The following is a 20,495-nucleotide window of genomic DNA, read 5'->3' as shown; positions in this document are numbered from 1 at the left end:
AAACTAACAAACCTTTACACTTGCAGCAATGTACAGTGAATGATACCCCTAATCTTTAAAGGGGCCCTGAAATCCAAATGCATGTTGATTGGTTTATTTTTTTTACCGCAAAAGTGATGTTGAGGGTATCATAAATCAACACAAATCAACATGCATTTGGATTTCAGGGCCGCTTTAAAATCATTCTCTTCCGTTTCAACCAATGCTACATCATCTAGTAGCTGGAGCTTGCCAAATGCTTGCCGTCTCTATTTTACACACACACACGCACACGCACGCACACACACACACACACACACACACACAAACATTTTGGACCCACCTTCAAAGATTTTTTTTGTGTGATTACAGTAGTTCCAATGCAAGATATTAGGGTAACAGTGGTAATCATTACAAGTGGCGTTTTCCAGCACTCGTTTCTAATTGGTCAATCTGGATTTATAAACAAGCGACGACTCTGGATATCATCGCGCCAAGTCAGTACGTGCATCATTGCAGCTTTTGAAAAGACGTTGCCAAGTTTACTGTCGATCCTCGATGTAGTTCGAGTGTCGCGCACTCCAAATCGTGTCAATTATCGACCAGGACAAGAGGTACTCAGAGGAAATCGCGAACACGTGAGGTTAGAAAATTGACTGCCGGCGGTGTTGCATGCCTCTCGCGAAGATGGTTGAACTTACAATAACAATAATCCCCCGACGCTCCCCATACATTATGTTCAGCAGCATAAGTTTGCGTATCACATTTATCCGTATCTTTTGTTTTTTACAGACCACGTAGATCAAGGATCGTTATCTCTGTATGATGCTAAATAAAGTAATGAGGGCTCCCTAAGAATCTTCCCGAGGAAAACGTGCTAACATCTTGGATCGTGCATTGGTCCGGACAGCGAGCTAGACTGGGCCGAGGGTTGTCGATTTAAGTTGATGGTCAGGCGGGTTGGGATGCTTGTTGACGTGGTGCGCAGTTGACTGGATCGAACTGAACTGCGCAGACAATGGGAGCTGGTCCGCCTCGACAGCGGGTGCCAGTAGCGCACCGTGGATTTATCCTTGGGTTTGAGGCGTCGGCAGGAGTCTGGGATCTGCAGAACATACTTCCTCACATTGGCGTTGAAGACCACGTAGATGAGAGTGTTGAACATACTGTTACTCATGGCGAGCGCCTCTACGAGGTAGAACACGGTGAGGATGATGGCGTGGTGAGATTCCTGGTACGTGGGGAAGATGATGTCGCGGCAGATGGCGAGCACGTGGTATGGCGCCCAGCACAGCGCAAACAGGGCCACCACGATGATCAGCAGGCGGATCGTCCGCCGCTTCGACGTCTCGGCGGCGATCTCCTGCTGCGCGGTCACGTGACCCCCCGGCACGCGTCGAAACCAGAGTTTACGCGCGATGAGGAAGTACGCCACCGACATGATGGTGAGCGGGATGAGGAACTCGCCGATGACGAGGACAAGAGCGTAGCACTTCCTGGCGCTACTGTCCCGCCAATTCTCCCCGCATTGCATGAGGGCGACGTGATTGCTGTAGTAGAGGTGCGTGGACGAGTAGAGCGCCGTGGGAATCACGATGGCCAGCGAGAAGAGCCAGATGAAGCAGAGCACAAAGCATGCCCTGTAAGTCGTCATTCGCGGCTTCAGCGGATGCATGATGATGATGTATCTGCAGAGCATCAAATAAACATTACAACAAATTTGAACATTAATTCGAAAGAATGCATAATTTGGGGAGGGGCTCTGTGTATTCCTTTAAGCAATTTCTGGTATGATAATACTCCTAGTAACTAATCACTTGCAGCTGATTGATAATATGCAATTCATCGACGTCAATGAATGAAAATGATTTTTTTTTTAGTAGTAGCCATTATTAAAAAAACACACAAAAGGACCTGGCATGCATATTTGGGTGGCATGTAAGCCCATGATTTCCTATCAAGGCTACTACTCGAACGTTTGATTAGATAATCACCATTGATGCATGTGGACGAAGGGCAATTTGTCAATCAGATGAAATCAAAACAACAAGATGCAAGAATGATTAATTTTAACTATTCACTTACAGCAAAGATTTTATGACACGACTGTTTATGTCTTATGTACATGCTTTCACTTTTTTTAAAACATCGTTGAATTTGCACAGTATCACCCGTATAGTTTGAAACGCCTTTTGGCTACAATGATTATATATCGTTTGCTAAATGGGTAAACATGGAGGGAACAGAATCAATTCCCACCGATGGAAAAGAAAATATCTGGCGTCATACTATTCCTTCTCTTTCCAGAACTGAATGCATGGAGAACGATCAGCTCCTTTATATCTTAACTGTTTTGCACTCGATCATCCCAAACAGGGTTAATTTGACATTCTTTACGGACCGTTTCTGGATAGCAATACGAGAGTATGGCTTGCTATTATGACGTACATCAATGTGCAGCTGCCGTCATGACGGTGTGAGATGTTGATAGGACATATTTCTCGAGACATGCGAAGGATTTTTTTTTCTAGGAAATCCATCGAGTCGTACTGACAAAATAAGGCTATTAGACATCTGTCGTGATGGACAACCTAATAAAAGTGAAATCAAAGAAAGGGGAACAAAGATAGAAAGGAAGTTGTGCAGGAGGAGAGAACGTAAAGCTGTGAAGAGAGAAAGATGGAAGGAATGTGAAACACGCGGCAGAAATGTTAGTAAGGAGAAAGCGGGAAAATGATTTACGAAGTGAAGTGGACTGATAACAGCTTTCTTCTTCTTCCTTAATGTTTCATGAGAAAAAATCAACAACAGCCATATATGAATTGTTTGGATGCATCCTCGTCAACTTCATACATTCTCGCTAAGATCGATACGTTGACTGACACACACAAACACACACACACGCACACACACACACACATACACACACACACACACACACAAACACACGCACACACACACACACGCACACACACACACACACACACACACACACACACACTTACACACATTGTACTCGCCAAATCTTTTGATTGGGACTCTCTCAAGCACTGCTGTGAATAAGAATGTATATCGAAGCCGATAAGGTGTCGACAATGATTTTTAGTTCATCTCTTTGATCAAATTTATGGTGTACATCCCCCAACACACACACAAACAGACAAGCGTAGAAAAATATGAAGTACAAACGTTTAACGATTCTCACGGAGCAGGCAAAGAGGAAAAAAAAAAAACATTACGTTGTCATTTGTCATCCAATCACCATTTTAAGTTCGCTGGAATATTACGCTTTCATTTTTTTTTTTCCTGGAGGTACAGATACCTAGGAAAGCAAGATAACAGAGTCTGCTGCAAGCAAGCAAAACTGCGAAACGTGGCTCTTTTGATGGTAGATTCGGTTCCTCTTTGACTTATAATATATTTTCAATAAAGTGAATTTGTTGCAAGCAGTATAACGTATAGACACACCATACTAGACTGAGGGGAAAAAAGATGACGATCAGACTTATGGACCGAAGTTACCAAATGGTGTCTGACATTTAGTGCGATAAGATGGGGAATTCATCGTTCAGCGTGCCGTCGCGCAGCAAAGCTAACGAGAAGGAGGTGATAGTGGAGGAAGACTTTACTACGTGTCAGGTATAATTCAGAGCAGAATCAAATACAGCCCGGAAGACGACGTGAGGCAGAAATTGGAAAGACAGAGCGGAACAGAGAAGTGTCAAAAAAAAAAAAAAAAACCGATGTGAGAGATACATATACCACAACGGAGAGAACAGATCAGAAATGGCATCGGATGAGATGGAAAGAACTAATACGAGAGAGAAAGAGAGAAGGAGAGACGGCGAAATACAGAGAGAGCGAGAGAGACAACTAGTAAAAAAAAAAATAAAGGGAGAAAGAGGGAGGGATTTGTTACGTTTGCCGAATGTCTTATATAGTCAACTAGGCCGCAGAATATCGAAGATTGATATGGTTATTTGCGAACGGAATGCCGCGTAGTAAGATTCTCATCAAGAGGGTGCGTTGCCATCAAATCACTAACACTCTTGTGATGCATTTCTAAAAAGTTAAAAGGTGGTCAACAGGAACATTATATTGGACAAACAAACAAACGTACAATAACACACTCTTATTTTTGCGAAGTCAAAAATGTGACGCCAATGCCTAGTAAAATTGACACTTTTCGAGTTGAATTTGTCTCCGCAGAAACGAGAGTGCATTAGACTATAATGTTTGTTATATGGAATTAGACATTCTTTCATCATGGAGGGGAGGAAAGATGATGGTAACTCAACATATCACACGTATCATCACTGACACAAAACAAATCACCACCATACCAGACTTTCTTAAAGTAAACAACAGAATTTTATTCCTCCCCTTGAGCGCCATAGTCCCAAGTCTCGAATCTTCCTCTGCCCCACGTGGACTGAACAGGTTATACCTATACTTTACATAAATGCATGTGTATAACACTTTGTACTTTACAACGCTAATAATAATATTATTTTATGGAATATCCATACGCACAGGTGCACGAAACATAAACTGAGCAGTTGAGTTTTTGAATATTTTCGGAAATTTCTTTGATTAGGAAAGTTTGTAGGCCCTCTCTATCTTTCTCCATGATAGTGCAAAAAAAACAAAAAACTCTGATACAAAATCCAATAAAACCTACCGAAGATGAGGCTCGTAATGTCTCTAATAATGTCTCCCTAAAGTCAAATCAGTAGTGATATGAGTATTCGTAAAAATGTGTATTCTGTATAGATGAGACTTCTGTGGCATCATTATGCCTGGCAGTATCTAACTTAGATAGGAAACTACTGTCGCTCAGTGGAGTATATCTTAGGCACTCGATCTTGAGGACCGTGGTTCTAGTCCACTGGATATGGTCAGAGGGTAATACACGGTTTGTATTGTATGCACTTCGAGGAGAACTAAGAGACATTGCTCACGTGACTGTCTGCGTAGAAATTTTCAAATTCAAATTCAAACTTTATTTTCACTTTTTTCAACAGAATGTACAAGAAACAATATGATAAATTTGACATGCGAGTCGTTGAAAATAATACGATACATAGCCAGAACCACTCAATTCCTCCCTTCACGACCACGTATGGCATAACTATAGTTAACCACCATACAGCTACAAAGTGAGTGTGCTACTAAAAAGCATGAAGACAAAAACCGAGCAAAATCAGGTCGTTTGCTACATAAAGAATGGCCTTGGGGCAACTCAGCTGTCGCCTCAATATACTATTGATTTGTAGCTGGGTCACTCAACTTTGTTTCTACTAGAAGAAGTAGAAGAAAAATTACATACCACGTAGATTCGCCGATTTCAGTGACATGCTAAATAAAAATTGTGTCTTGCTGTTGAGATGTTCTTATGTGTATGGGGGGTGGGGTACTCGCGCGAGCGTGTCTTGCGGCGTCAAAGTTTTCAGACGGAATAAACTAAAAGTAACCACAATAGCGTTCCGCCAATTATGTGATTTCACAATGCTTGAACATTTCGGCGGATGTATAAAACTTGTGTTCGGGTGAGGAGGGGGGTAAGAGTGGGCAGTGATTCGAAGTGACTTTTATTGTTCGGTATATTGATAGTGTTAGGAACGCACTTTTTTGACGCTGAGTAAAGTACAATTCAAACCCACAATTTTGAGCAGGGATTTTAGGGAGATTAGCGAAGCACGCCAAACAATCATGGCGTCACGTATGGGTAAATCTACACTTAAACAAAAACAAACAAATAAACAAACAATCAAACAAACAAACAAACACACAACAACAACGGCAAAAACTATTAAGCATACGGTTGATAATAATCGTAGCAGTAGTCAACAAGATGGGGCCAAACGGGAGCCATTTTGTCTTGAATGGACCATCCTTTAAAGAGAACTCCCCGTCCAATATCCTGTTGTCCACTCTGTTTTAAGCGAGACATGTCAGCAATATCAACGATAGCACCATAAGTGTCAGAGAAAGAGCGGAGGAAATTATCTTTATGTCAGTGTGTGTGTGTGTGTGTGTGTGTGTGTGTATGTGAGTGTGTGTGTGTATGTGTGTGTGTGTGTGTGTGTGTGTGTGTGTGTGTGTGTGTTTGTGTGGTGCTAGAAAGGGAAAAAGAGAAAATGAAAGAGAGGGGAAGAAAGAGAAGTATACGAGACAAGTGACGGAGGGAAGTACAAAGGAAGTTTAAACTAGATGGACCGTGTCGTTTTGGTATATCTTTGAGTAGTTCTTGTTTGTTCGCCCGTTTGTTTGCTTGATTTTATGTATGGTATACCTTTCTAGAGTTTCGCAATCGAGAGGGGAAGAAATCAAAAAGGACAGTGGGAAAAGAGGAGGTGGAGGAAAAGTGAAACAAGACATAAAAAGTGTAAAAGACAAGTAGAAAGGGGGACACAAAATAACCTTGTTTGAATCTTGGCAAGGAGAAAAAGGACATTAATCTTTACGTTTCACCGAAAGGAGGGCATCGAGAAGCGAAAATGCCTGGATATATATGAAAAAAAAGAACAGATGAATGAAAAAAGAGAGAGGTATAACAAAGAGACAAGAAGAAGAAACACGAGAGTTACCGAACGACCATGTGACAGATTGCACACCGGTATTGATGGGGGGAGGTTCCTCCAGGAGGCGCATGCAAAGTTACAAAACAACACAATTACAGTGATTTACAGCGGGGGAGCTTGTCCTTATTACCACTTTAATTTCCTGCGTGTTGTTCCCGCCCGATTCGAACACCTCCATGATAGCATTGATTGGAGAAACTCGGATCGCTGGTCGTCAATGGGTCCTCGAGGTTTGCTGACGATGGGACCATTCGTCTCGTCGTCCCTATCACTCGCCCTTTTCATATCGACACAAAAGGGCGGAAACCATTCGGGAAACCGCGCAGCTTGAGAAACCACGAACGCGCGTCTGAATCTCTGACAACATCACCTTCGGAGAGGTCCCGCCTTGGCCGAACAATAAACTTGCATGCAGAACACACCACTCGGCCCTATATAATCATTAAGGAAGGGAGAATGTCCTGAAACGGTAATTATTTTACTGTAATAATCACGCACATCTTCACCTTTGATAGTATACTACAATGAATTTATCAAGGGGGCTTAACAAGCAATGAATGTTGTTTATCTACACTTTGGTACAACCAATATCCCTTCTGCCTCTTGCAAGATCAGTTTTCGTGCAAACCAAACTGATATGATCCCTTCTCGATATTAAGACTGAAATGTAAGCCTGTCATTGCCTGTAGAGTCACGATCACGTCTAAAATGGAACCCCGTGAGAAATAATCTGTTTGTTTGTTTTTTTTAAGTTAGCATCGACTTGATCGACGGCAAAACTATTAGGTTTTACGCGATCCCATTGAATTTCCGGCACTTTGCGTGGGTGCTTTAGTTCACGTAGACTATCGCTATAGCGCGATACTGAGAATGGTCTATCGCTCTGACAATGAGCAGGGAGGTGAGACTCACCTCCCTGCAATGAGTAATATAATGTTTTCCTCGCGGGCAAATCTTATGTTCTGTCTGGTTCGTTGTGTTTGATCACTAAAAGTAAGACTGGAATGTGAAAGGAAAGTAGTCGTTCCATTACAACGTAACTCCTCTAGGGATTCAGGAACAAATTTGAAAAGAAATGTCGTGATTGAAATGCCAAACATCCTGTTTCTTCAAGAATGATAAGGCATATTGATATCAAGAGGAAAATGCTTTGCTTGAAGTTACTTTAACGTCAGAAGTCATATATATATATATATATATAGTGTGCTATGTGTTCATTAGATTTGTTGAATTAAAAGATTTGATCGGACACAAGCTGATAGAATCATTCTCTTTTCTCTCGGGGGGGGGGGGGGGAGGGAGGGAGGTTGGGGAAAAGATGAAAAATATGTATGTTGAGCACTGCATCCCGTGAGGCAATATGCCAGGAAAGACCGAATTGTCTTCTGGTTGTTATATATAGAAAATAATTCGCATGAAGCATTCAGAGCATGGACAGACATAAGGTTATCATTTCCTCGTAGACGGTATGTACGTGTTGGGATCTGACATTCGCTCGTCAAGCATGCCGTTATACTGCTGATGAGTTGTCTCCACGTTGTGTTTCTGGATATGGAAATCGGATACGCTGTCCATTTAGAGAGAGTGTAAAGGCAAAATGGGGAAAGACAGAAACGTGGACAAAGAGAACTGCAAAAACTTACAAAACAAAAATAGAAAAATGAAAAAGCAAAGGAAAAAGTGATCGAGCGTGATAGGCTCTTGCATAAATGATAAAAGATAGCGTAAGGAAAGAGAGAAAGCAAGAAGAAGGAATAAAGAAGAAATGAGGAAAATACAGGAGAAGAAAGCAAAGAGGTGGTGGGACTAGAGAACTGTGGAGATAGATTGGGAGGGGGGGGGGGGGCAAGAAAAGAATCGGCTCGAAGGAAACTTGTGATGGACTGTCATCATTTTCGTTTCAAGAGTGAAATCCGAGCCGAGCTTCTCTGATGAATATACATGCTTCCGAGGAGTTGGCGGTGAGGTCTGCAATAGGCTTGTCGCCCTGTCGAAAATAGGACGTCTAGTTTGTTCCGATTGGACTTAAAATCAAAGGCACCATCCCTCGGGGGATTTCCGTTGCTACTTTCTATCTTAATCATGTATGCCGCCGGTAAGTAGCAGTGTCATATTTTTTAATGCCGCCGCTAAACTTGCGACCAACCAACGAAGTCTTGGCAAAAGCTCTTCTGCGTGTTATCTGACTAGCAATGGTGTCAATTTCACCACGATAAACAAGGCGCGAGAGATTGAATACAACAAAGCCATTGAGTCGTATCCAGCACCGACTATGTACAGGAGAAACACGATTCTGGACCATAATGCTTAGCTATCGGTTATCAAAAAACTGATACGAATAGAAATCCTTTTTATGTGCCTATTTAACTCCCTACTAGGTTGGCTTGTATCAGGTTTGTACTGAGAATTGAGAACAGTAGTGATGGTAGGGGAAAAATATAATTAAAAAAATATATATATCTAGCGAGAGATGATACCAAAGGCAAACCAAGAAAGAAAGGCACAGATACATATTGATAAAATCAGAGAGACAAACGATGAATAAAGAAGTAAAAAAAGATACAAAAAGAGGAAAACAAGACCTGCGAAAAAAGCAAATGAAAGAGAGCTATCTCTTCCAAATATTTACCAGTGACTGCCCGTTGTAAAAGAAAAATAAGAAGATAAAAGAAGATTTATAGGAAGCGCAATGGTTAATTTTAACAAGATAGCTGACTAGAAAGTGAAAGACTGCAATCCATGTCCATCATAGTGTTTTACAGGTCCGTTTGTAAAAGAAAAAAAAAACAGGTGCAATGACATGCAACAGCTGACGATTTAGAGAAAATAGGCCTACTAGGAGTGCAGAAGAGAAGGACAACGACAGGAGACACTTAAAATGGCTAGATCATTCGGCAGGTATGTACGATATTCTGAAATTTGTACATTTTGTACAGGGATCACGAAGATCATAGGCAATGCGTTAATGAAAGAACACAAACTTTCGATGGATTTTTGATATCAAAGTTCGAATGCAATCCTACTCATGCAAGTAAGCACTGGATACGTAGAAAGAGGTTGCTTGGATTTCCGTCGCCTTCCATTTCATTCGCAAGTTAAGACAACCAGTAAAATACCAAACTCTCTAAAGACAATTTAATCCAGAGTGATTTCTCCTTCGTCTCATGTCCACCGGTCGTCTGTGCCTGTGGATAAAATTCTACTAGGGTGGCGGAGCAGACGACGAGGACGTGAACAAACGATTATACAGTCGTATTCATTTCTCCGCGCTCTTACGATCGGATTGATTTCCGCCAAATGTATCCATCCAAAATTCGATCTCAATGGCAGATGATCGTCTAAGAGACTTTTACATTTATCCCCCCGCAAAGGTCACGGCATCGGATTCGAAGCAAATCACTCGACGTCAGTGCCGCCGGTTCGGCAAGAAACAAATCCCAGGCCGTTAGGAGAGCAGCTACGCAGTGAATGCAACTAAAGTAATTGACTTACATTTTACGGGAATGTAAATGCGATTCAAACTGGTTCTAGAACCTACTGGGCGTGGAAAAAAAAAAGCTTAGTAGAATCACATCCCAAGAAAATATAATGATAGACAATATACCATATTTCATGTGCCAATGATTCCACACTTTTCGCTCTCTTTTTTTTTCCTCATGAAAGCTACACGTGACAGCCACACGGTTTCAACGATATCCACAAGACACCTGTTCAATCAAGCAACAATGACTATTTCCAACCGAGCAATCTAGCAATGAAGTAAATGATCTTATCAATACCTTATCATCATAGGATTGTAAGATATCTATGCTTCAAAATATCCGTTTCATGAGCCTCTGTCAAAACAACATTCCAGACATATTTCAGATTCTTGAAAGATTTTCTTTTTAGGAATCATTCACCACAGTAGATGGTGTCTTTTAGGGCCAAACAAGTTACGCCCATAATAATCAAGATCGCGTGACACCCGACCTGCCACTGCAATCACCACCAGCCAGGTAAGGCATAAATCGTTTTCAAATGTGACAATTGTGGCGTTTTTCTCGTGTCACGTGAAGCTAATTTTTGTTTTTCACCGAGATAAAAGCGGGCTATCCGATAGTGTTTATCTTTAATTGGCCGTATCCTTCGGTAGCTGACGCCTATTTCTTTCTCGCTGAGGCATGGATTTCGGTCTCTCGCGCGGGGATGAAAATGCGACCAATGTAAGCATAGCTTATCGCATTAGCCCCCCCCCCCTCCCTCCCTCCCCTCCCTCCGTCAAAACTGAAAATGGAAATGTATATAGCCTTGAACGCCACAGGGCTGACATGACGAAAGTTTTCAAGTGCGCCAAAACGACACAACTGCTCGCGGCTTGAATGAATAAAAAAGAGGGAAAAACTGTAGGGAGGGAGTAAAGTAATAACGCCGGGCGAGAGGTTGACGAAAACAGGCTAAGGTGACCTATAAATGAATCAGTTCGATTGTTTTGAAGGTAACGCTAGCTGTGATGGTACCATTTTTCTTATCGCTCGTTGTTAAATACTTTTGTGTTTTAATACCAGAGAGCAAGAACGAAGAAGAAGAAGAAGAAGAAGAAAAAAAAAAGAAGCAATATATCATGGCGGGGGAAAAAATGATTATCCGAAGTTTGAATGACACTGAATCCACGATCTTCCGATGCAATTATCATTGATCTTTTGACGCCAACTTTAAGTGAATACTTCTTGATTTGGCGGATTTTGTTCTTGCCAATGTGAAACTTTGCTATGTAATCGTGATGATTTCTTAAGAAACACTGGGTATTAAAAATTGTGACTAGGCAAAATCCGTCTGTACGATAGATTTGTAGATATTCAAAGATAGAGTGGTAGAACCATTCTTGAAAGTCGATTACTCTCGTCAAATAATTAAGGATGGTTTAATATCATTTAAATCAATATTATTTTGATTATTATTACATTTCATTTATATAACTCTTGATATGGTAATTATGTGCCATTTATGGTGGAAGTGTATACAATCACTGTGTGTGTTTTATTTTGTTTTTGAGAAGCGGATGACAGAAAACAATTATTGGGTTGCATTGTACCATACTTAGTATTGAAAACATTTGAATTTATGTTGACTAATCGAGGAGTCCATGTTACCTAAGGTTACTACATGATTATGAAAAGGCAGCATCGCTGAACATTGGCCAGTCACAGACAGTAAGACGGGAAAGGGGAGATTGCAGACAGGGGTGCTCTTGGCGCAGAGGAGGTAGACAAAGTATTATAATGGTAACCGTGACATAGCAAACTAACTTCTGCTGCTGTGAAATAAAAGAAGATATACAGTATATTATATATATATATATATATACATACATACTTAGTGAAAACTTTGAACAAAGAAAACGGGTTTTCATCGGGATTCGAATCCGAGACCTCCGGATTACCAGACCGGTGCTCTACCGACTGAGCTATTGAAAGCCCTAGATCAGTGTTCGTCCCAAAAAACCTTAACTCTCTTTGCTCGTGTGGTCAATATATATATATATATATATATATATATATATATATATATATATATATATATGTACATATATATGTATATATATACAAATGTGTTCAAACTTTCGAGCGATTAGCTCTTTCTCCAGTGTTCTTGAGAAAGAGCGAATCGTTCGAAAATTTGTGTGCCGAAATAAGTTGTCAGTGATTACAGCATGAACTTGGATTCAGTTTTGTTTTTGATGTTATATTACACCAACACGTGGGCAACTTACTCTCTCTCTCTCTCTCTCTCTCTCGCTCTCTCTCTCTCTCTCTCTCTCTCTATATATATATATATATATATATATATGAAATAATGTAGTGCAACGCATAAGATTTACAATGTAATTTAGATAAGACTTTCAGTTATTCAGGATCCATATTTATAGCATCACAATGTTGAATATGCTTTTCGTTAATTATTCTATCAGAAAATATAACTCGTCTTAGAAAATGAGCTCTGGGCCTAACTGCACATGGTTGCTCACGTACAAAAGTAGCGTGTTGCATTAATTTCCGTGAAATATACTTGACTTTGAATTAAATGAATTCTACAGCTTACATGCAACAACAAAAAATCCTACTATCTTTCGTTTATCATTATTCATACGATTGGCAGTTAAGGAATAAACTGTTAAGGTTTCCTTATATGAAGGAATGATTAAGGATCAAAGGTATTGCAAGTAACATGAAAACGCCAGCAATTTAAGAGCAAATCATTGAGGGAAAAAATCGGACAGTGTCTACAACTTGTTGACAAATGGATTTCCCGGTATAGTTGACAGCCGCAGCCGTGGCTAACACAATCTAAAACATATTTTAGAAAGCCATGCATTATGAGATGTGTGTCTGGCAAGGCTTACATCGATTACTAAGCAAAATATTTAAAGTTCACTTGATCGTGTGATTCTTTGAGATACTGCGACTCTGAAATCTGATCGTACTTTTGGTTATATTCATTGTACATTAAAAGCATATCCGAAATGATAAAAGATTGTGAAAACTTTGACACCGCTGAGAGTCAAGAAATCTTTGTGACAGCCTGTCAGAAATTTTAAGACACGTGGTAATAACAATATGGTTATGGATAGCGGCTCTTACAGCTGGATATTGCAAGTTTCTACGTGACAATGTCCCAGTAGTACCATATGAAGTTAACACGCCCCTTCGGAAATTCGGTTAATTCTTGGAAGTTGCTGATTGTAGAACACAACAATACAATAATTCCTACAGGCAACAAGTGGTTTGGTGTTTGTTTGTTTGTTTGTTCGTCCGTTTTTAAAGCCGGTACAACTGTTGCAACTCATGGCGTAAGGAACGCCTGTGATATGCTCTCTTGCCAGTCAAGCGTGCTGCTCTTTTAAACGCATCAAACATGTTTGTGGCCTGTTCTGGCACCTCCCCATGTATGACTGTCAAGTTATTCTCGAATATGGATCTCGAAACGATATCAGCTCGCCTTTCATTTACGACGACCCCTGCATACTTTACACATTCTCATAAATGCGCCCTGCGGGGCACATACATAAATCCGAATTTATATACTCTGTATCAGTATAGTCGGAAAAACTGTCCCCCAGAGGCAGAGGTCCAAATATTAGCATATGCATACTCGGCAAACATAGCTATCATGCGGTAGCACCACACGCGCACACACACACACACACATACACAGAGTGAAATGCATGCGGTGATAAGATCATACGATCATAGACTGTTTCCTAAGGTTAACAGTCCTCTGTTCCGCGTTCCCATATGTCCGTTCACTTTTGACCTTATATGAAACTTCATGTAAGAAGAAAAAATCATTGGCTTTGACACTTAAACAAGCGTTTTGAGATCAAGCAAATATAAAAGAATGGATTTACGTGAATATTTTAAACCATGAATATATTCTTATTTTTTATTTTTCTTTTCAAAGAGTTAGCGTTACTATTAGGATCCAGGTTTGGGGAAGAGCGAGTCATAATTTATGAATTTGCAAGCGTCTTCAGTTCAGAGTGCAAAACGTCGCTCGAATGTCTCACTTGCCAGCATCTATTTTTTGTGTCCTCTTTGAACCTTCCAGCTGGCATACATTGTGAAATTTTTATTCACAACCAAGTTAAACGACTACCATACCCCATCTGAACAGGCCATAGAGCTCGGGGTAGCCTCCGCAGGGAGAGCATTGTTACCTCGTGTCTCGTAGGGCGCAACACTTTGGACAACCTCCGGGTAGCCCCCGGAGTTCTTCGGTGCATATTTACCCTATAGACCATCCAGGGTAGACTCGGGGTAGCATCTGGAATGCACCAATGTAAGCCGTATTTTGCGACACTCTCAAGGTAAATCTTACCCGGCGAAGCCAAATGAAGTCACCTTGACAGGAAATTTTGTTGCGCGCACTGTCTACTATGAGTCGACCAGTATATCCACAGTTGCGTTCTGGTCTGTCGCTGATTATATGATTGATTTCTTCATTTACTGATAAAATCCTTAAGAGACGAGCAACTAAATGCGTTAAAACTTAAATCTTAATCTCTTCCAAAAGAATACAGTAATTGAAACACGTTTTAGATGATATATACATATCTGTAATAGTAGTACGCATATATGCTACTGCAATGACGTTACAGTGATAGTGTCTATGATAAACACTTCCCGCGTATTATAACGAATTGGCCTGGGACGGCTGTGTGGTTTAATACAGGGCCGGCGCAGCCGTGGGGGCCGTGGGGGCTCGGCCCCCCACACTTTTTGTGCACCATACAAAGGAATACATAAGGTGTCATCACGTTGGGCCTCCATACTTTTTTCAACCCGGAAGTACGTAAGTGGCACTAAAATAGAAATAGATAGAGATCTTGAAGTATGGTGGCGGTAAGGTTATGTGTTTTTTTCTCTGAAGACCTTTTTTGTTTATAACACCCGGAAATGGGAGGGGAGAGAATGAGCTGAGGACCTTTTGTTTTGTTTTGTTTTTTTGTTTTTTTTTTGCTTGTCAGCTGAAGAAACCCGGAAGTGGACGAGGAGAGATGAGCTGAGGACCTTTTTTTTTTTTTTTTTGCTTGTTAGCTCATGAAACCCGGAAGTGGGCCCCCCACACACTTTTGAAAACACTGCGCCGGCCCTGTAATGTACGTGGGAAAGGAGTAATGCCTGTTAAGATGGTGCACTCATCGTTCACCCAGTCTTTTGACAAATTTGAGGATGTTACCCTTTGTTTCACCTCCGGAGAACGCCAGGAGAATGTCCGAGTAAAGTCCGTTAAGACAGGGTATCAGACAACGAGAGACCAACAGAAGAACGTACGAAAAGTTGAAAAAACAAAACACTAAATCCCCAAGTTGTATGCTAACTGTTGCGATATAAACGTTGAGATTGTTGTGTTTTATACCATCTGGTTTGACATGAAACCTCAAAGTTCTCTTGTATATTCATTATATGGATTTGTATCACATCGTTTGTCAACACTTTCTGAATCACGACATTAGAAGAAGGATGTGACAGTAAAGATCTCAAGTCCATTATCTTTGATATAATCCCGCGCACACGATCCCAATGTCGTATTTTTTTCTCAGTTGTACATCAAAGAAGTGGATTAAACCAAAAGCAAGCTACTTATAATTGCCTCCAAGAGACAGACAGTGTAAATCAAAAAACAAAAAACAAAAACATAGTTGTAAATAAATTACGCTTTGCTCTGTTTCATGACTCGGTATCAGCCCCGTGCGCAATCTAGATAAACCTTTGATCGCAAGGGTTGTAGCCATTTGTAGCAGTTGCAGCCATGTGGATAGCTTTGCATCCGAACCTTCTTGATAGGTCACGCCTTGCACATTCTGTAACAATTTTCGAGAGTTTGCCCGCTGATATCGATCTCATATATCTATGCATATTCTCCTTTTATCTGCACATCTGCCAGTCATGCCTACTGTAATTCGAACGGGAAAATGTGGCTGGAAAATTAAACACAGTGACCAAGGAGAGAAAGATTATAGTTTTAGATATTCTGCGATACATCAAATTTTCTTTTTGTTCTCAAGATTTTATAGCGTCAGACTTGCGGCTGTCACATGCAATCTTGAAATTCGATTATCGCCGAAGGTGCAGGATAGTTGTGCGTTCAGCAACGCTGGTGGCGCCTTGGTATTTTAGGGGATGATTTATTTGTCCTAACCTCGTACGAATCAGGAGTTGCTTTTGTTTTGTTTTGTATTGTTTAGGGTTTCGCGGGAAAAGACAATCAAAGTGCAACGCACAATCGGTGTGCGTTTGTAGCGAGGGAGAAATTGCTATAATAGCATCAGAAGAGATACATTAGAGTTGCTGCGGCAAAAGCTGTGCTGGAAAAAAAAAATGACAAAAATCTGAGAAACAGCCGTAGGGGCTGTCTCTATAATTACTCTGCCCAACACCAGAGACTGTGAAGGAAAACGGTGTCCGGAATGATAAGTGGCTTTCCCATCCCAAATATATCCTGCCGAAGTGAAAGCAAAAAAAAAAAAAAAAAAGAAAAGAAAAAAAAGGCCGCTATGACCCCCCCCCCCACGCGTTAATGGTAGACTCGCGTTTCGCGTTAAGGTTGAATGCCATTCTAAATAAAAACATATTAACCCTCTCAAAAACCAAGTAACAGGAAATTACATGCAAACGTTATTGGTGACGCAGACACACACTCAAAAAGTTGGGCAGGGGTAGAGATTTGAGTATCGAGTAAGTTTGGGTTTTTATTCAACTGGCAAGAAATTGGAAAAGAAAAAAGGAAAATCCCGATATACCGGTATCCTATTCATTCTTTTCCACTTTAAATCAGTCAGAATCATTCGTAAATACAAAATATAGAAATTAAAGAGACAAGGAGAAAACTTATTTTCACAATTCTTGTCCTCATTCTCCCGTCTCCCAATTTCCAAAATTATGGAGGGTGGGCACATGTGGTGGGGGTTGGTCTCGTGTTAGTCCATCAAATCCGTGAGGAATGTTGTCACTGAAATTTGCATCTTTTTGTCATCATCAAATTGATGCCGTTGTTATTTGTATTTCTCGACTTGAACACGCTGGAGAAAGATGAGATGGAACTGATTTAATTCGTGAAATTTGCACAAAATCAGAAATGCTTTTACGACGGTTTGTCAACTTAAGGGGGAAACAAAAACCGTAATATTTCAATTGTGTTGCCAATTCAGAGTTCAGTTACAAATCTAGAAACCAGAAAGGAAAGCCTTAAAAAATTCCACAGCTGAAACAAACAATTAAGTATGAGAGAAAATAGTAAATAGCAAAAGAAAGATACAGCAACAAACACAGAAGTTTAGTTTGTGGGACTGGAAGGGTCAAAGAAAAATACTCCCTAAAGATTACTACCCACCTGTCGATTGCAATGGCCAGCAGTGAGTTGATGGACACGTAGAATGACGTAGCTTTCAGATAACCGACGGTGACGCACATGGCTTGCCCGAACGGCCACGTCTGGTGAACGGAGTAGAAGAAATTGAAAGGCGCCACCACCGCCGCTACGATGAAGTCTGAAAGGGCCAGGTTGCCGATGAGGAGGTTGGTGGTGGTGCGCATGCGCCGAAAGCGGTAGATGACGCAGCAGAGGAGTAAGTTACCAATACTGCAAACGGGTATCATAAGGGTGTAGCTTATGCCGAGGACGACCTTGGCGGCGGTGTGGACGTGAGGGAAAAGTTGACCCTCTTCGGGGGGCGACGAGTATACGTATTCGTCGTAGAAGTTGTCGTCGTCGGTGTGGGTGCTGGAGGGGGCCAAATCGGCGTAGATCCCCGTCAAGTTGTGAGAGTCCGAGCTCGGATCGCCTCGTTCGAACATCGTGGTGATACTGTATGTTCACTCCTTCCCAGTGTAGTCAGGTAGATCTCAGTCGCTGTTTTGATCAGCAGTAGACTAATTGTTGTCTGCAAGAACAGCATAGCAACACAATGAGACCGTGAGAAGAATTATGCCTTTTTATACTTTCACTGAGACACGCATCTGTGACGTTACGAACATTCATAAAATCCTTACAGATATGCTCGCCAGCTTATTCACCTCACTGCAACAAAGTTTTCATGAAAGCCTATACTATTGGCAATAACAAAAGAAAAAATAATGTTAATGCATTTATTATAAAACGATGAAACAATGAAACAGATTCTTCCCTGGCCCATCGTGATTAATTAGTCTAAGCTACCTTATCTTTCTTTTACATTTCATTGATTGCTTTCCATTATGTCGCATTTGTCACTTTGAAAATGAGTGATGTGTCTAACCAGCTGAGAAAAAGAGAAAAATCATTTTGGAAACGTGCACACCAGGGAATTAAGAACTGGCCATTTATTGGGCGGTATTTTTGGTATAAAAAGGAGGATATCCAGAAGCCATAGAACTAGCCACTTCTTTCTATATTAACCAGAAACAGTAGCGACGCTCACGCGATATTTAGAAATTTCCAATCTCTCCCTCCTGACCTCCCACGTATCATCCCGATATATATTTTTTTCTTCTTCTTTTTGCTGGGCGCAGTGGAGATCAATATGACCTACACTCAGCCCATGTCCTGTCTTGTGTTATACTTTGTTATATCATGTTTTATGATATTATATAATATTGATTATATCATATCATATAAGTTCCAAGTGTTTGTCAACGATGGCCACTGTGACAAACAGTTTGAGCCGTCTCTAAATCATGTTAGGTTGTAATAGGTACATTTCTGTTTTTATCAAAGTCTCAGTTTCTTTGTTGTATCTAAAGGATTCAATACGTGTTCTGATTTTCAGTTTTTATTTGTAATCTTATTGCAGCTGTGGCACGTGGAGAAAAAGGAAGCAGGTCTTTTTTTTTTTTTGGGGGGGGGGGGGGAGGGGGGTAAGTCCAAATACATAATTTTCCCCAGGGAGCCAAGTAGGATAGTGGCGTCGAAAACCGAACGCTAAGTACCTGTCAAGAAGGCAGAGTAGTATGAACGACTATACGAATTTTGGGGAAGTAGTGCCCCTATGCCTGTGCTGTTGTTGTTGTTGTTGTTTTGTTGCTCCTGTTGCTGTTGCTGTTGTTGTTGTTGTTGTTGTTGTTCCTGTTGTTGTTGTTGTTGTAGTTTAGGAGGTCACATCAAATTCAAATGAAGAAAAGCAAACTCCGAGAACTACGAATTGGCCTCACGCTATCCTTTTGTTAATGAACATTATACAATCTTAGCCCACAACGATGCAGCAAAACGTGTTGCACGCATGTGCTAAAGCGTGACCCTGCTGATGTCGGCGTCGTGTGTTGGATATTGTGCCTCCGTGCCAAGCCAAGCTCGCCGTCCCCCGGTCCCTCAAGAGCCCTTGAAAATTCGCCACATTCAAGGCTCGCTGCGCGTCACGATGGAAACTCGCTTCTATCCTGCGTGTGTGATCCCCTTTCCCCGGTTTTCTTCAAACCAGTGGCTGTACTCTGAAAGGGCTTCTTCATTACCTACTCCAATTTGGGCGTCACGTGTATATTGAAGGTCATGATGAAATTTTACTAATAAGCCTTTAAAACAGGACTACTTAACGTTTTCTCACACGCAACAATTAATTGGAAAAGGGAAGCGCTTTTCTTCATGCAGACTCAATTTGTTTTGTTCTTTTTTAGCTCGAATAGTCATTTGTACTTCCCATAAGGTATCCTATTTTGCCGACTAAAATATTAACATCGCTTACGTCATATCAGCACTTACGAGGCCATCCGAATCAAGGCGAATCTGTGTTATTCCATTACATGAATCTGTCCACTTTAACGTAACACTGACTTGAATCTCACACTTTCGTTCTCACGAGAACAATGACATCATACATGAATATTGTGTCGTGAGCTTTCGTGGTTACTGGAAATTTTAAAGTCATAGTATTTGCATCCAAAACACGGGTTGAAGTTTTGTACATTGGTACTGTAGCGTACGAGCTTGATGATTAATAGTTTTAAGAGAACAACTTTTCGCGGACTGGCATACCATTATTTTGGGAACGGAGGAATTGAAGTGGTTTGCTGACATTTTGGCCTTGATTGGTATTACGGTCTAAATGACGATTTATGATGACATGCTGCAGCAGAAATGTGTCTGAACAAAGCTTATGTGGATGAAACCCTGTGTCAATATACCATGAACAATGAATCTGACATCTTGATGCATTTTTGGTGGTGAATGTATTTTGTTTTAAATTGATCTATTCACAACATTACTTAACAGAGACATTCCGTTCAGTGCTGCTGATATCCAGCAGACCTGATTTTCAAAGAAGACCTGTATACATTATACAGAGACTTTTAGAGTAAAAGCAAACACAACAAACAAAACAAAGCAACAACAAACCAAATATATACAGTTTATATACACATTGCTCTTTACAACTACATTCACAAGGGCTGTAAGCTATTATCGTGACAAAGAAATCGGTAA

General features: G+C 40.9%; 1 protein-coding gene across 1 annotated transcript; it reads right to left on the bottom strand.

Annotated features, from left to right (window-relative positions):
* Positions 1-856: 856 nt before the first annotated feature.
* LOC140240547 (prokineticin receptor 2-like) lies at positions 857-17,899 on the bottom strand. Its single transcript, XM_072320312.1, has 2 exons — positions 17,436-17,899; positions 857-1,667 (listed from the first exon to the last, which is right to left on the bottom strand). The coding sequence occupies exons 1-2, from the start codon at positions 17,897-17,899 to the stop codon at positions 857-859; spliced, it is 1,275 nt and encodes a 424-aa protein (XP_072176413.1).
* Positions 17,900-20,495: the final 2,596 nt, after the last annotated feature.

The sequence above is a fragment of the Diadema setosum genome, chromosome 17 (assembly GCF_964275005.1).
Source record: "Diadema setosum chromosome 17, eeDiaSeto1, whole genome shotgun sequence".
NCBI classification, from domain to species: domain Eukaryota; kingdom Metazoa; phylum Echinodermata; class Echinoidea; order Diadematoida; family Diadematidae; genus Diadema; species Diadema setosum.
This window is presented reverse-complemented; position numbering and strand designations above follow the sequence as displayed.

Bases quoted from the DNA above. Each gene is read 5' to 3' on its own strand.
- LOC140240547 (XM_072320312.1), bottom strand. From the start codon at position 17,899: ATGTTCGAACGAGGCGATCCGAGCTCGGACTCTCACAACTTGACGGGG. The intron at 1,668-17,435 runs GTGGGTAGTAAT...GATGCTCTGCAG, and splicing joins CTGGCCATTGCAATCGACAG to ATACATCATCATCATGCATC.